Source organism: Lutzomyia longipalpis, chromosome 3, assembly GCF_024334085.1.
Source record: "Lutzomyia longipalpis isolate SR_M1_2022 chromosome 3, ASM2433408v1".
Classification (NCBI taxonomy): domain Eukaryota; kingdom Metazoa; phylum Arthropoda; class Insecta; order Diptera; family Psychodidae; genus Lutzomyia; species Lutzomyia longipalpis.
In genome coordinates this window covers 8,932,194-8,948,142 of record NC_074709.1, presented here as the reverse complement: position 1 = coordinate 8,948,142, position 15,949 = coordinate 8,932,194, and the positions used below count along the sequence as shown (strand labels likewise).

General features: G+C 40.3%; 1 protein-coding gene across 14 annotated transcripts in view; it reads right to left on the bottom strand.

The window, feature by feature from the left end:
* Positions 1-15,949, bottom strand: part of LOC129791776 (obscurin) — a 50,384-nt gene that overhangs the window by 473 nt on the left and 33,962 nt on the right. For 11 of the 14 annotated variants that reach the window (XM_055830203.1, XM_055830200.1, XM_055830207.1 and 8 more), the window contains 16 exons: positions 14,970-15,098; positions 13,791-14,837; positions 13,091-13,260; positions 12,907-13,021; positions 12,611-12,844; positions 12,168-12,536; positions 10,727-11,183; positions 10,522-10,661; positions 8,404-9,322; positions 8,079-8,342; positions 7,698-7,999; positions 5,663-7,164; positions 5,026-5,593; positions 4,836-4,965; positions 1,352-3,145; positions 5-110 (listed from right to left, as the gene is read on the bottom strand). In XM_055830203.1, the coding sequence (XP_055686178.1) occupies positions 5-110; positions 1,352-3,145; positions 4,836-4,965; positions 5,026-5,593; positions 5,663-7,164; positions 7,698-7,999; positions 8,079-8,342; positions 8,404-9,322; positions 10,522-10,661; positions 10,727-11,183; positions 12,168-12,536; positions 12,611-12,844; positions 12,907-13,021; positions 13,091-13,260; positions 13,791-14,837; positions 14,970-15,098 (8,246 nt within the window). The remainder of the gene's footprint in view (positions 1-4; positions 111-1,351; positions 3,146-4,835; positions 4,966-5,025; positions 5,594-5,662; positions 7,165-7,697; positions 8,000-8,078; positions 8,343-8,403; positions 9,323-10,521; positions 10,662-10,726; positions 11,184-12,167; positions 12,537-12,610; positions 12,845-12,906; positions 13,022-13,090; positions 13,261-13,790; positions 14,838-14,969; positions 15,099-15,949) is intronic. The other 3 variants (XM_055830211.1, XM_055830212.1, XM_055830213.1) reach the window with 1 other exon arrangement.

The following is a 15,949-nucleotide window of genomic DNA, read 5'->3' as shown; positions in this document are numbered from 1 at the left end:
AAACCTTCAGTCGATTCCCAAGGAAAACAGCCCTCTCTCGCTTCTTATTCATGTAATCCGTCGCCATGAGCCATCTGTGCTCAAGAGTTTCCTCACACGTGGGACGTTTGCTGCACAGAAAAAGATTAGAGTTTATAAGAAAGGAAAAAATGTACTGGTAAGCTGACCAAGCTTACGAGAGCTGTGTTTCTTTCAGTGTTACCAATTTTGTGAGAGCAAACTAGAACGCGAATTAATTTAAATACGCGCAAAGTCGGGAAAAGTTGAAAAGTCATACGCTAAGAAATGTTTGAAAGGCCATATCTCGAGAACGGATCCATAGATTTTCATAATTTTTTTTTGTTTGAAAGGTCTTGAAGTTAGCTATAACATATCGAAAAATGAAAAAAAATTATGTCGCCATTTTCGAAAAATTCGAGTTCGAAATTTTCGAAAATTTTGATTTTGACTTTAGCGCCTCTCGCGGTCATTTCTCGAAGTTGCGATGTTCTAGACATTTGTAGGGCTTCACGAAACCTTTTATTTGCGCTTGAGTTGATCAAAATCGGACCTGTAGAACCCGAGATATGACATGCTAACTTTGAAAGGCTATATCTCGAGAACGGCGACATAGATTTTCTTCATTTTTGGCATGGTGGTAGATAATATAATCAGCTACAATATATGAAAAAATGAACCAAATCGATGATGGCGTTTTCGAGATATTCATCGAAAGCTCATCGAAAATTTTGTTTTTGATTTTTGGCCCTCTAGCGGTCACTTTTGAAACTTCGGATGTTCTAGAGAGTTGTAGGGCTTGTTAAGAGCTTTCATTTGAGCCCGGGTTGATCAAAATCGGTCAAGCCGTTTTCTAGTTATGGTCCATTTTCGATGAAAAATTGTGGCGGCCATATTGACTAAACGGCTTGACCGATTTTCGAAAATGAGGTATCGTTGGAAAGGTATTGATGGCCCCTACAACATATAAAAATTTCAGCCCTCTAGCTATAATAGCGGCTGAGATATAGCGAAAACAAAATTTTGAGGTTATTCAAAATAGCGGACGCGGGGGTGGGGGGGTGAATTTGACGTCATAATCGGATTTCTTCATGTCGATATTTAAACTTTGCCGTTTACCGCAAGTCTCTATCTATTACCGTTCTCTTGCAATTTAGCTCTGAACTCCGGACGGACGGCCGGCCGGAAAAAACTTATTTTTGGCGCATACGTTTTTTGGAATGTGGGGACCCTAATTCGTGCTCATCCCAAGTTTGAGCCCGATCTGACGACTTTCGATTTTGCTCGGTACACAAAAGCTGTGTCTGAAAGAAACACAGCTAAAAAACTCAAAAAGAAAATAAAAGAAACTCACCTCGGTCCACGTTTGAAGAGGAACATAACGAATCTCGTGGCCTCCTGGCTGACTTCCTTGAAGAGATTCTCAAAGCGATAGCGCACGAATGTGATATTTTGGCGGGTTTCAGCATCAGTCTCACCCCGGAAGGGACTTACGCCCGACAGGAGGACATAGGTGAGGATACCAACGGACCAAATGTCTGTCTGTGGGTAGATTAGTTCCTCATTGATCATTTCCGGTGCGGAGAAGTCCAACCATCCGGTCACGGGGCAACTTGTACCGAGTTTCGACACCCTCTGAGCAGCACCAAAGTCCACAAGTTTTATCTGGACCGAACGCACGGATGCCATAACAATGTTATCCGGTTGGATGTTGAGGTGACAGTAGCCGCGCCAGTGGAGATACTGCAGCGCATCAATAATCTGCGTGACTACTGTGGCAATAACTTGTTCACTGTACTCATGCCTGCTGGACATGTAGGTGAGAATATCGGCTCCTTGGAGCTTCTCCTGCACCAACACGGCAATTGGGGAGTTTTGTGGTCGGAAGGCAGCCAGCAGGGCGGGAATTCTCTCATGTCGTAGCGTACGGAAGAGATTGAATTCATGCTGAATGTCTGCCTCCGTTTCGGCATTCAATTCAAAGATCTTCGCCACGACAACGTGATCCGTGGACTTTTCCACACCCTTCACGACAATTGAAAATTGTCCACGATGTATTTCCGAGATGAAGCTGTAGTATTGACTCAAATTATTCTCCTTTGTCCACTCAATGGGTTCACGTTCAAAGCGATAATCAAGGTGGGCTCTACTCTCCTCCGGCGTGATCTCCTGGCCACCCTCTGTCATATTCTGTAGGTGCTTCATGGCACGCGTGACAGTTACCTTGGGTGCCCCTGCCTCGCGTGTTGTAATAATTTGCGTTGGGATACCCATCTCACTCCAACCAATCTTATTCCTCGATGCCAGGCGGAATTGGTAGTTATGTCGTTCCTCCAGATCGTGCACGAGGTAGAATTCATGATCAATGTTATCCGCAATTGTACTCCATGTGTCATCACTTGCCAACTTGTACTGCAGCATGTAGCACAGGACTGAACTGTTCCCATCATCTCGCGGTTGCTTCCAACGCAATAGGATCTCTGTGTCACTAATGCTGGATGCTTCGGGGGAATCCGGTGCGTCTGGCAGTGTTGCCACAACAACCCTTGTGCGTGCAACTGTCTGCCCAACCTTATTCCTCGCCACAGCCTTGTAGATCCCCTCGTCGTAGTTAACGGCAGGCTGTAGTTTGAGAATTGATCTTCCCGCATCGTCCGTTATGATCTTCACACGACGACTCTCAGTGAGAACCATGTCATTCTTGAACCACTGCACCACGGGACGTGGATCACCCACGGCAAAGCATTGCAGCTGAGCTGGCTCATTGTCGGTAATTGCGAGAATTTGTGGCTTTTCCCGGAAGAATGGTGGATGACCCATTTTCTTCGACTCAATCAGCGCATCCGCCTCAACGTACGAATCCAGCCGAGAGCCAATTTCCGTTCTCAACCGTCGAATGCTGTAACCATCATTGGACCCATACGAACTAATCCGCGAACGACGCTCATCGTCAATCTCCTCATCCATTATGTCCGTAAAGCGTCGACGTTCACGAATTATCGGCAAGGACCAATCGTACTGCGTCTCACTGAGATTGTATGAGAATCCCGGAGAGCGATGAACAGCCACCTTCATGTATTCACGCAAACGCACCGGGAAATCTGTATCACGAAGCTGTAGCAAGTATGTATCTGGTCCATATTGGTAGCTGTGGATGGAAAAAAAAAGTTCTCTCATCGTTTTTTGCGCGCAAAGAAAAGGATTTTGAAAAGGATAGAGGAGACCGGGGTAAAAAAAAGTCAATCCTTATCTGCAAGATTCCCCAAGGGTAAGAAAATTTCCTCTATAGGTCATTTTCATAGGAAATTTCCTGGCCTACAACTTTGTCTCAGACCACTTTTCTTTATCTCCATGGGAAATATGAGTTTTCGAGCTTCTGACTTTTTTAAACTCGGCGGGTAAATATAGTCACCAGCGGGGTAAATAAAGTCGGTGGAATTTTCCGACATTTCCAATGATTTTTCATCTGAGAGATTGATAGTACTTGATAGCTAAACTTCTCACCTTTTGATCCGCGACAAGGAATTTCATTTTTATAGGGGTAACTGGGGTAAAATAGTGAATCGGAAAAAAAAATTAAAATTAATATCTCAATATGCAGTGGGACCTAATCTGTCTAATTTTGTCAGTAGTTGCACTTCTTACCCTTGCCTAAGCCTAGAAAGTTTCATAATAATTGATCCAATATTTTGGCTTTTATTTGAAAAACAAATTTCAAACTACAAATTTAGTTTTGGCGAAATTCTGTGCAATTTTTTTTTGATTCAAATGCATTTTAAGATAGAGTAACTATTACTAAACACGAATCGAATCTGAATTTTCCGAAAAAATTTACCGAGTTTTCCCGTAGAACACTGATAAGAAAAAGTACCCCTTGGGGCAAAATGATTAATTTGGTGTTTTTTTTTTAAATAACTTGTTAAATTTTAGAAAAAAATCCCTTAATTATTATAACTATTATATACAATTTAGGATGTTTGATCATTCACTATTACCAATTTTGATAAACTAAAAAAATAAAAAGGCAATTTTTTAAATTTAACGTTTTTTTGTATTTTTTTAATTAAAAAAAATATTAACTGTTACTCAAATCTCTCTATCTCAATAGATAGATATTATAGTGTCTAGCTAAAAAAATTTCATTAAATTAAGATTAGCGAATAAAAAACGAAATTAACCGTTTTACCCCAGGATTTTTGGAATAGGCAAATGTGGAAGGGTTGGGAGAATAGCCTGAAAAAGCATTTTCCCGTTGAGATAGAGAAAAATCCTCTGAGACAAAGTTTTAGCCCGGAAAATTTTCTATAAGATAGTTCTCATGAGAAATCTCAAATATTTCCATAGAACTCAGGAAAAATTATCTCCCAAAAATTCACAGTTTTACCCCAGGTTCCCCTACCCATTAAAACAGAATTTTGCGATTTTCTTAATCACGCAATTTTGCAAAAAATGGTTAGAAAATATTGTCAAAAGTTCAAGTTATTGGTTGACTATATTTACCCCAAAGGGCATGTTTTGATTCAAATAATTGTAAAGAAAAATTATTAAAAGTTTGAGAATAATCAAATTGGAAAATTCCTAAAGGAAAAGTATCGGAAAACGAGTTTTTCTCAATACGCAAAATTTTGGGAAATGGGTCCAAAGTTTGTTTCGTTTTTAATTCCTAAACTATTTCTCGGATAATCTTGAAATTGCAGTCAATTATTAAAGGTTGGTAGGGCTTTCCACCATATATATTTTTTTTTTTAGATTTTCCCGAATTAATAATTTGGGAGAAATTGGCATTGAAAAATTTTCAACTGACTTTTTTTTACCCCGGTCTCCCCTAATAAACTTACTGGCTCTCTGATTGGAACATTCCCAACTCATATTCAGCAGGTTCTCGTCCAACATAATCCTCCATTGGGCCACGTTTGGATTTAACTTTGGATTCTCTGTCCGGAGTCGGGCCAGGAGTATAAACTTCCCCTGAAATTGAAGATTTAAGTTTTAAAGAAATTCCCTTCTTGATGGTTTAGTTAGTCTTACCTGGTGGATAGACCATTTTGGAGGGATGCGTAAAGGCACCAGCAAGTGGTCGTCGACGGTACCAATTGCGGCAGGAAGCATTATTGTACCAATCCTGGAATTGATACTGATACGTACGCAATTTATCCGTACTAATGCGATACTCATCATCCGTGCGGCGATGAATGAGATTGAACCAGGGATGTTTGAGGGCTGTCTTCACATCCATGCGCTTCTCAGCCATGTAGATGAGGAGTTTGGAGATAAAGTCCCTTCCTTCCTCCGAAATGTACTTCCATACACTCTCGCGGAATTCCCATTTACCCTGTTGGACATTCGTTAGGGTTTCCCGGTCATTGTCCCCGCGGAATGGTGATGAACCACTCAGGAGGATGTAGGTTATTATACCAACGGACCACATGTCGTACCAATAGGAGACATTCTCCATATTTACAGCTTCCGGAGCTACATATTCGGGCATTCCGTACTCCAGTGGCCCCAACTTTCCGCCCAAAATTCGTCGGGATAAGCCAAAATCGCAAACTTTCAACTCATCACTTCCCGGATGGGCAATCAGGAGGTCTTTAATCTGCAAGAAAAAAATCCATTTTATGTTAAAAGAAATCTCTTAAAAACTCTACTGAAAAGCTTAAATTACATTGAGTCCAAGATGGGCTATTCCGCACGAGTGCATGTGATCCAATCCAAGAAGAAGTTGCTGAATGTAGGTGGCAACATCACGTTCAGTGTACCAATTCCTCTTGAGCATATTATCCCGGACGAGCTCACCACCACCAGCTAGCTCCATTACAAGTGTCATGGATCTATTGGTGTCGTAGGCATCGTGGAGACGAATTAATTTCTTATGATTGAGCGAATTCATAATTTCCAATTCGTTAAACATAAAAGCACGCAATTCATCCTTTCCGTGCATAATTTTGGCCGCAAAATTCCTTCCTGTTGCCCTCTCAACGGCATGGTAGGTGATACCCTGAGTCCCCCGTCCGAGTTCATCACCAATATCGTATGCATCCTCATACGGGCGCTGCCTTGAGCGTACATATGGACGTCGTGCGTGAGCATGGTAGATGTATTCATCTTCATCGTCATCAATGTGAATCATTGCGGATGAGCTGACAGATCCAGCTACATTACGTGCAGACAGCGAGTAGAGACCTTCATCCTTGTAGATGGCATCACTTATGAGGAGAACACATGTGTCGGGTTCGTAGAATTGCATCTTAATGCGCGAACTCTCAGCCAGTGGTTGCCAATCTTTGTACCATTTGAGCTCAGGGTATGGGACACCCGTAACCTTTGCCTCCAGGCGCCCATGCTTCCTGGCCATGATGTACGTCTCCTCGGGGCGTTGGATGAATCGCGGGAATTCGGCAATTTCCAATTTAACCTTCTGCCGTGCCTCCCCGTGCTCATTGCGTGCCACAGCCTCGTAGAAGCCAACATCACGATCCAGCATGCGATTAATGAAGAGTGTCGCCTGCCCATTGCGTGTGTAGCTCCAATCGAATCTACCACCAGGCTCAATAATTTCCCCATTGAAGTAGTACGTCATCTTGGGCTTTGGATACCCATACACGTACCAAAAGAGATTAACATTGTGCCCCTTAACCCCATACTGGCAGTCATGTTCCTGCCGCAGGAAGACGGGTGCTTGGGCATAGCCATCATGTGGTGGGCGTTCAATGTCAAAGTCCTTGGGGAAGTGTGGGGATGTCTTGGGGCGGAAATCAATGCCAGGCATGAGGTATGGATAGAACTTTGGTGGATCCGGCTCCAATTTCTGCCTATACGTCTGTGCATAGGGGCTTGGATCGCTCACACCGTACTTACTCTCCACACGAATGCGGAATCTGTAGTCCCGATAGGGTTCCAAGTTGCGAATCTCACAGGCACAATTCCTTACGCCAGAGCGCACGGTGAACCAATCCCCGTCGGGTAGTTCCAGCATTTCCACTTGATACGTCACGGGGAAACGTCCTGTTGATGGGAATGATGGTCTCCACGACAGTGTGAGACGTCGATCGGTCATCTTGGAGATTATGGGACGATCAGCAAGAGGTACAGGAGCCCCAGAGCGTTTGTGCTTGTCAAATTCACTGTACTGATCACCCACACCCTTACCCGCATGATCATCCAGAGCTTCACAGGGAGAAATGTTACCAAGAAGTTTAAATTAAAAAAAAAAAACTTAAGCTAAAAGATTAATAGCAACTTGAAGTTTGTACACTTTTTGGATTAGTTTATCTTCCCGGAATGGTTTGATGTGCTTCCCGGAAAGTGCCATAAGTGACTGGAGGTTGTGTAGTCATCCTGCCCATTGCATCAGGAAGTTTCTAAGGCATCTCAGGAAGTCCCTTTTCAACACCCGGCTGATCCTTGATGTCATTTAGGGGTCAAAATCTGAGTCTATAAAAATGCTTCATGCAATTGCAAAAAAGAATTCCTAAATGGACTGATTTGGACCCCTAAATGTAATCAAGGATGAGCCGGGAGTTGAAAAGGAACTTCCTAAGATCCCTTAGAAACTTCTTGATGCAATTAGCAGTCCTCTTGCACAACTTCCAGCCACTTATGGTACTTTCCGGAAAGCACATCAAACCATTCCGGGAAGATAAACTTATTCAAAAAGTGTACAAACTTCAAGTTGCTAAGATTAATTTTGGAAGACTTACTCTCAATAAAGAGATCAGCAGTGCAGTAATCTTCTCCGTGTGGATTGAAGATCTGACATTTGTACTTCCCAACATCCTTCTCATTGACATTATCAATTGTCAGCCGGAGGAGCCCATGAGCTTCCGCTTCGATCTTCACGCGCTCCGATGGGAAGAGCTTAATACCATCGTGATACCATTCAACTTGTGGCTCCGGGAAGCCATTGGCGCATGCTGTGAACTTTGCCTTTGTCCCCAGGAAGACTTCCGTGTCGCCAATTCTCTTCAGGAAGGACGGTGGTTCAGCTCTCTCACGTCGTTCACTGAACAAAGAAAATTAATCAAGAAAAAAAATCTTTTCACTGAAGAAAAAATCACGAAAAGTAATCCGGATGATCTTACATCTTATCCACAACATCCAGACGTGCTTGAGTACTATCTTGACCTTCACGATTCCTTGCCACACACTTGTACACGCCCGTATCCGATGGGGAGCAATTCTTCACGTACAAACATCCGATATCTCCTTCACTTTTAATCTTATACTTGTGCCCATCGGAAATGGGATTATCATTGAAGTACCACGTGACATCCGGAGCTGGGATTCCGGACAATTTGTACGGGAATTTGGCATCATTCTTTGGCAATTCTTGCAAATCAATCAACCTAAAGAGAGATTTTTCAGTTAAAACATTTAAATGATTTTTTGAAAAGGAAAAAAAAATACTTGTGAGTAAATTGTGGACGTTGATAGACTTTTCTCACGCTGGCCTGACTCTCAGATTGATCCTCACCCAGTGGATTGGCAAGGAGGCACTTGTAGGTGCCTGAATCCGTAATCTCCACCGGGTTAATCACCAATCCGACATTCTTGCCATCGCAAGTAACGAGAACCCGATCACTCGGTACAATTGGTTGATCATCCTTTGTCCAGTAAATTTCCGGGATGGGATTTGATGTGAATGGTGCAGAGAGTTTCATGGATTTCCCCTCGTCGACATTAACATCGCGCAATTTATTGAGGAACTTGGGGGCATCTTCGGGTTCAGCTTCATCCATTTTGGGCTTAACCGAGAGATTGGCTTTGGACGTTGCGGCGCCCTCGTCATTTGTCGCAACAACCTTGTACTCCCCAGCATCTTTAGGTTCAACGTGATCAATGACAAGGGTTGAGGCTCCCTTGGGCCCTGGGGTGATCTTAAAGTGTTCACTCGGTCTAATCTCTTCGCCATTGTGCATCCATTTAATTTCTGGCGCTGGATGCCCAACGGTTTTCACGTCCATTGTCACGGGGAAACCTTCAACGCCCTTTGCATCCTTGAGCTCAGCCACAAAGCCGGGTTTTTGGGGTTTCGGCTCAACGCCCGCGTGCGCTTTCCCCTCGGCTTCACCCAATTTATTCATCACCCTCACAGTGTACACGCCTGCATCCTCAGGGCGTGCACAATCAATCACTAGCCCAATTATTCCATTTGGTTGGCAGACAAAATTCACTTCAGGCGACAGACGAACTGGTACACCATCCTTGAACCACTGAACTTCCGGCACGGGAAAACCAATGACCTCAGCTTCGAGCTTAAGGACATCCCCAGCAACCACATTAACATCCCCAAGGGGCTTAATGAAGGATGGTCTTCGGGGTTCAGCTGCAAATGATAAAATTAAATTTAAGCAGTTTGATCATTTTCTTTTTTTCCGGGAACAGTTGGATGTGCTTCCCGGAAAGTGCCATAGGTGGCTGGAAGTTGTGTAGTCATCTTTCCCATTGCATCAGGAAGTTTCTAAAGGATCTCTGGAACTTTATTTTCAACACCCTGCTAACCCTTGATTTCATTTAGGGGTCAGAATCTGTCGATTTAGGGAGTCTATAAAAATGCTTCTAGCAACTGCAAAGGATTCTTCTTACATGGAAATATTTTGACCCCAAAATGAAATCAAGAATCAGCAGGGTGCTGAAGAAGAGATACCTAAGATCTCTTAGAAACTTCCTGATATAATGAGAAGGATGACTGCACAACTTCCATCCACTTAGGGCACTTTCCGGGAAGCACATCCAACAATTCCGGGAATAAAGTGTACACAGTAAATCGTTTTTCTCGTTACTTGCTACGGAATTTGACTGTAACTTTCAATTTACGGTTTTCAGTTATGAGTAATGAATTTTCCGGTATACTAACTGAAAATTCTGTAAAATTGAACCAGAAATTATTCAATTGCTTACAGGAAGTACCGTAACAATGAATTTATCTGCCTTTGAGACAGAATTTTCCGTAAAACCGAAAGATTCTCAAAAAACTGTTGAAATAACAGAAAATTTAGTAACTACTGAACAAGAAATTCCGCTAAAGTTACAGAAAAGTAAGACAGGTTTACATAATTTTTAGTGAAATTTCTCAAATCCGCGAATATTCTTCAGATGCAATTGAGAATTCATGAGATTAAAATGTAAATAGAGTATACTCTATTAACAACTTAATTTTTATTATGGTGCAGAGCAGACCACTACTAATATGGACACAGTGGGAGCTTTGGCACAAATGGAATAAAACTTATAATAAAATATTTATTTAAAATTAATTATTTTAATATTTTTGAGCTCCTTCAGCAAGTACAGTAAAAAATCCGTTCAACGGAAGTTGTAGCGGATTTTAATGTAGGTTTAACAGAAAATTTAAAATTAATTACAGAAAACTCCGTTCAAATTAATTAAAATTTAATGGAAAATCGGTCGAAATCCTTTTCCGTAACTTTAACAGGAAAATAAACTTACTGTGTACAAACTTCAAGCTGGTTGAAATTTTTTAGAGAGTTCTCTAAATTGCAAAAGGAAATGAAATAAACTTACGATTTACAGCAACAGCACAGAGAGCATCACTCGTGCCATTAGCATTGGTAATAACCAATTTGTAGGCGCCACAGTCAGATGGTTGTGCATGTTCTATTTCTAATTTTACAGCTCCATCTGGCAAGTTGGTCATTTTCACGCTGCAATTAAATTTGTAATTATAAATGCATGTCTCCGAATGTCTCTGCGGCAATTAACACTCAACTGTTCACTTGGCTCCAATCGCTCCCCATCCTTGTACCACTGCACCTGTGGGATGGGACTACCGCTGAGAATGGCGCTCAAGAGGAGCTTCTCCCCCTCGTCCACTTCGACAAAACGCTCGAGATTCTTAAAGAGCGATGGGGGAGTGTTGAGCATTGCCAGCTTGAATCTTGCTTCAGTTTCCCCGCTAACATTGTACGCAATGGCCGTGTATTCACCAGCATGATCCACGCTAAAGTGCTCAATGGTCATATCACTGGCAATTTGAGTCTCACTCGTGGTCTCAACGTGAATCCTGGGACGTCGGCTGTCCCGATTATTCATATTGAGCTCTTCACCGTCTTTTAGCCATTTAATCTCCGGCTTGGGAACACCCTGAGCACGGACCTTAGTGATCACCTCGGCAAAATCGTGTACGCTCTGATCTTCGGGGAGTTTAATAAAGGTTGGCTTTTCGACTGCAAAGAAAATGGGAAAATAAGAAATTTTTCAAAGCTTGAGAAAGTTTCCGGATGAGCAAAAATTAGGTGTTTCCTAAGGCTAACTTCAAACGGCTATATCGCCGGTTGTGATTGACCGATTTTCAAAAACTCAGCGGTTTTGGAAAGGTGAGAATTGTACCTTTCTAAAACGGATAAGATTTTGGAAATCGGTCAAGTAAAGCCGGAGATATAGTCATTTGAATTTAGCCTTACACACTAAAAATAATTTTAATTAATTTGTAACTAAATTCACCGTAAATGTACTTTTACGGGAAATTTTCTCTTTTTTAAACGAAAATTCAGAAAATTTCCTAGGAGTATGGTTAAATTAAATAATTCTTCTAGTTTTTCCAAGAAACATAATTTTCTTAGTTTTTTAATCATTACGTAGAAATTTAGTAAAATAAAGCTAAATTTTAGTATTTTGATCATAAATTTCCTGTAAACTGAAGTAAATAATTTATTTTCGCAGTTAAAAGCACGAAACCTCTCTAGATTTTTCTATATAGCGTGCTTCAATTCTTCTAAATTGTGTGTTGTCATTCGAAATGAAGCCGCAATTGAGTGAAGACGTAAAGATCTTCGTTCTCGCTTATTACCAATGAATAGCTTAATGATGAAATGGAAGCTAATATGGCATCAAAATTAAATGAAATTAAATTTAAATAAGCAAAATGAAAATTTATTTAGATTTTTTTTTAATAACAAAATTGAGTAAAAATTGACGGTGAACTCAGAAAAATTTACTGAAATTCTGTAAAAAAAACTAAAACAATTTAAGTTTTCTCGTAAACTTCAGTAAAATTCATTTAACTAAAATTTCAGTTAAATAAAAAAAACTAAGACGTCCACAGAAATACCGTAGAATGCCCATTCCGTAAAATTTACGGTGAAAATTTTTAGTGTGTAGAAAACACCTCATTTTTGTTCATCCGAAAACTTTTTAGAAGCATAACTTACCATGAAGATTCAATTGAGCATAAACTTGAGTTTCTCCTTCACTATTGCTGGCAGTTAGGGTGTACGAGCCACCTTCTTCAGGTATGGCTGATTTTACAATCAATTTGTACGTTTCCCTCTCAACGTCTGCAATTACTTCAAAATTATCATTATTGCAGAGATTCTGCCCATTCTTTGTCCACACAACTTTTGGCCTTGGGTTAGCATGGATGATGCATTCAAAGGTAATCTCATCGTAGGGTTCTGCTGCTTGATCTTTGAGTCCTTTAATCTCGGGTTTAAGGTAGACTTCAAGGTGGGCACTTGCCTCAGCATACCCATACTTGTTTTTCACCTTTATTGCGTAGTCTCCTGTGTCCGTATGACGGGCTAAATGGTCAAGAAAGAGAAGTTTAAGTAAATTAATTCCTGGTGTTAAGGAGGAGGGTTTTTTTTTGTAAAACCTGTTGGGATATTGAGGGAGTAAGTAATCTCCTTCAGGCCATGCTCGAGTTCCTTCACATGGGATTTAATCTCAATAAATCCATCAGATGTGATCTCCTTGCCATTCTTGCACCAAGTTACTTCGGGAAGTGGATCAGCCGTTATGGTTGTTGTAAAGGAGACAAATTCATCCTTTCTGGCGTCAATATCCTTCAAGGGTGACAAGCAAATTGGCTTACGAAGTTCAGCAACAGCTAAAAAAAAATTACGTTAAAATCTTTCAGCAAAAATTCACGAGAAAAGTGTAAGAACTTACGGATAACCGTGAGAACGGCTTGTTGTGCCTTCTCGCCCAATTTATTGTGAATTACAACCTTATATTCTCCTTGATCTTCCATTTTCACCTCTGTTATGTTCAATTTGAATTTTTCCTTTCGAGAAAAAATTGAATTTTTTTTAAAAGAAAATCAACTAAAACGCTTCAAATTAAATTTCCTTACGCCATCCTTTGTGATCTTCACACGATTCCCATCTTCCTTGACGTACTTCCCTTCATGCATCCAATTTGCCTCTGGCTCCGGAATACCACGAGCTTGGATCTCATATGAGATCGGAAGAGATTCATACACAGTGTGATCCTTAATGTCACTACTAAGAATTTCAGGAACAGCTAAAGGAAAAAGATTTTTCTTTTAAAAAATTTTTCTTTTGCATTTTGGGGCATTATTGTGATTTTAATTTGTAAGATGAATTTCACGCTAACATTGATCATCGTATTAAGTTTATTTTTTTACGAGAAAAGCCTTTTTGAAGTTCCAGGAATATATTTACAGAAGATTTCAGTTCGCTGTATGTACAAGATGTGAAAAAAAAAGAAAATTTCCAGAGAAAAAGTCTCGTAGGAAAAACTTACCAGAGAATTATAGAGTAGAGATGATAGTCCCCAAGAGAAAATGGAAGCAAGAGAGAAAAACACGTAAAATGAAATCAGTCAAAAGTAAAGAAAAAACAACACAAACGCCAAATCATGCAGAGTTTTTAAAAAGAATAATTTTATCTGTATTTTGTAGCTTCATTGTTGTGTTGAGAAAAGTTCTTGAAATTAATTTGGCAACAGTGAATTCGTAACTACGTTTGTTATAACTACGGCGATTAGATAAAATGATTTTTGTTTTTAAATCATATACTTCGCTTGAATACCTTCTTGCTTTATTTCCTGCTGCTTATCGAGAATTTCCCCTAAGGCACTTCTCTGTCTCTCCACTCTCTTCAGCAATTCATCAACGGCCCTATCTCCGGAATCGTCTTCTTCGACATTCTTGAGGTTCTTCCTGTGATCCTCATCGGCAAATTTTGCTTCTTGTACCTCATTTTGCCTTCCTTTTTGCCTCCTACCATCGTCATCTTCGGCAATGTCTTTGATTTTCAGTTTAAGGCTATCAGATTCCGTTCCTTCGGTTAGTTTTTCCTTCTTCAGTAGCTTAATGGTTTTACTCTCAACTGCATTGTCCTCTTCCTTTGCTTGATGCATCGCAAAGACATCATCATCCCCATTCATGTCATCCTCAACGGTTGCAATTAATGTTCCACGTCGTGGTTTCGCTCGTTCATCAGTCTCATTTGCTGTTTTCTTGCGATTTCCTTCATCTTCGGCATGTTCTTCAGCTTCAGCTGCCTCCATGAGTTTCCCACGTTTCCTCCTTGCATCAACCTCAGCACCAACATCAGTCGTCTTGGTGACTTTCTTACCCTTTCCGGCACCATCAAATTCACGATTTTCCGCTGTTTCCATTTCCCCAACGAAGGTTTCCAAACTTTCGGATTTCCGTTCGGAAATTTGAATTCTAACCGCTCCCTCATCCAGCACCATCTCCTTTTGGACCTCATCAATGGACACCTCCCGGGAGAGCATCCCACTGCGGAAGCTACTCTCATCCTCAGATGCTGACACAATTGACACACCACGTGAGGCAATTTTCTTGTGTGCAATGCTAACTTCCCCATCGGATTCACCTTCCTCAATGACACCATGCTGAACTTTCCCCGATGCATCTGTGGTCTGATACGTGATGGATTCATCGTGACTTGTGAAGGTGAAACTGCCGATTTCTTCAACTTGAAGTGACGTTGCATGTGGACGATTTGGTGCGAGGATGTTTGTAACTGTTGGCTCTTCCATTGAACTATCCTCCTCCATAATCACCGTTGTTGCGCGCATTTTATGTATTGTATGCGCTTCTTCTGGACCTATGATTATCATTTTTTTTTACACATTTATGTTGGGATTGAAGCACATGGATTGTTTTTCTGTGTTTTGTGTCCACAGATTTATTTATTTTTTTTCTAAAGAAGCTTTCAATTAAGCTTGATTTCTTTTACCTGATACCGTTGCCTCGCGACTTTCCTCCGTTAGCACGGATATCCGTACAGTTTCCCCGGATTCACCAACTTTGACACATTCAGTGAGGGTTTGTTTGGACAATTCAGGACTAGTCTTAAATGTCCTTTCTTCAAAAAATGGGCAACATTCAATGTGTGATGGTCGCGAGAAGAAAAATATGATATTGCAGCTTTTAAAAATTAATTCTACATTATTTTTACATAAAAGAATAAAGAGGATAGATTTCTTTTTTTTTATAAAAATTATTTCTACCAAATGATGATGATGGTGCAAAAGGACGATACTCACAAAAAAATTGTATCAGTCACAAAAAAATTATGATCAAGGGGTGTTTATCTGAATGAAATTATTCGCATCTTCGGAAATATTCGGAATATTCGCTAATATTTGGATGGTTTGGCAGAGAAATCAAAATATTGATTTTTAGCCTCTAAATGCTTCAGATTGAGAAGCAGAAGCCTAAAAAAATATTTATTTCAAACCTTATAAGAACTAAATTCAAACCGAATAGTAATTTCACCCCTAATCATGCTAAATTCAAGTCTAAAAGAGATTAAAATTGAAGCATAAAAATATTTTTTAAGCCTAAAAAGGCAGAGATTGAGGAATAAAAGCTTAAATCCGAAAGAATCACAGCTAAAAATATTTAATTTAGGCCTAAAAAGAACAAAACGTAGTAAATTCAGACCAAAAAGTAGTAAATTCAATCCAAAACTTGTTTATTTCAAGCCTAAAAGTATTTGGTTTTCAACCCTAAAAAGGCAATGTCCAATCTCAAAAATCTTTAAAAATATTACATAATAAATGTCTAAAACAGACTCAAATTGAAGTTTAAAAAGTAGTTAATTCAAGCCGAAGAGTTGTAAATTCAAGCTAGAAAGTAGTAAATTTTACTCAAAAAAATGACTAAATCTAAGTAGATAGGTAGGTATATATTTAGTTTTTAGTCCCGAAACTT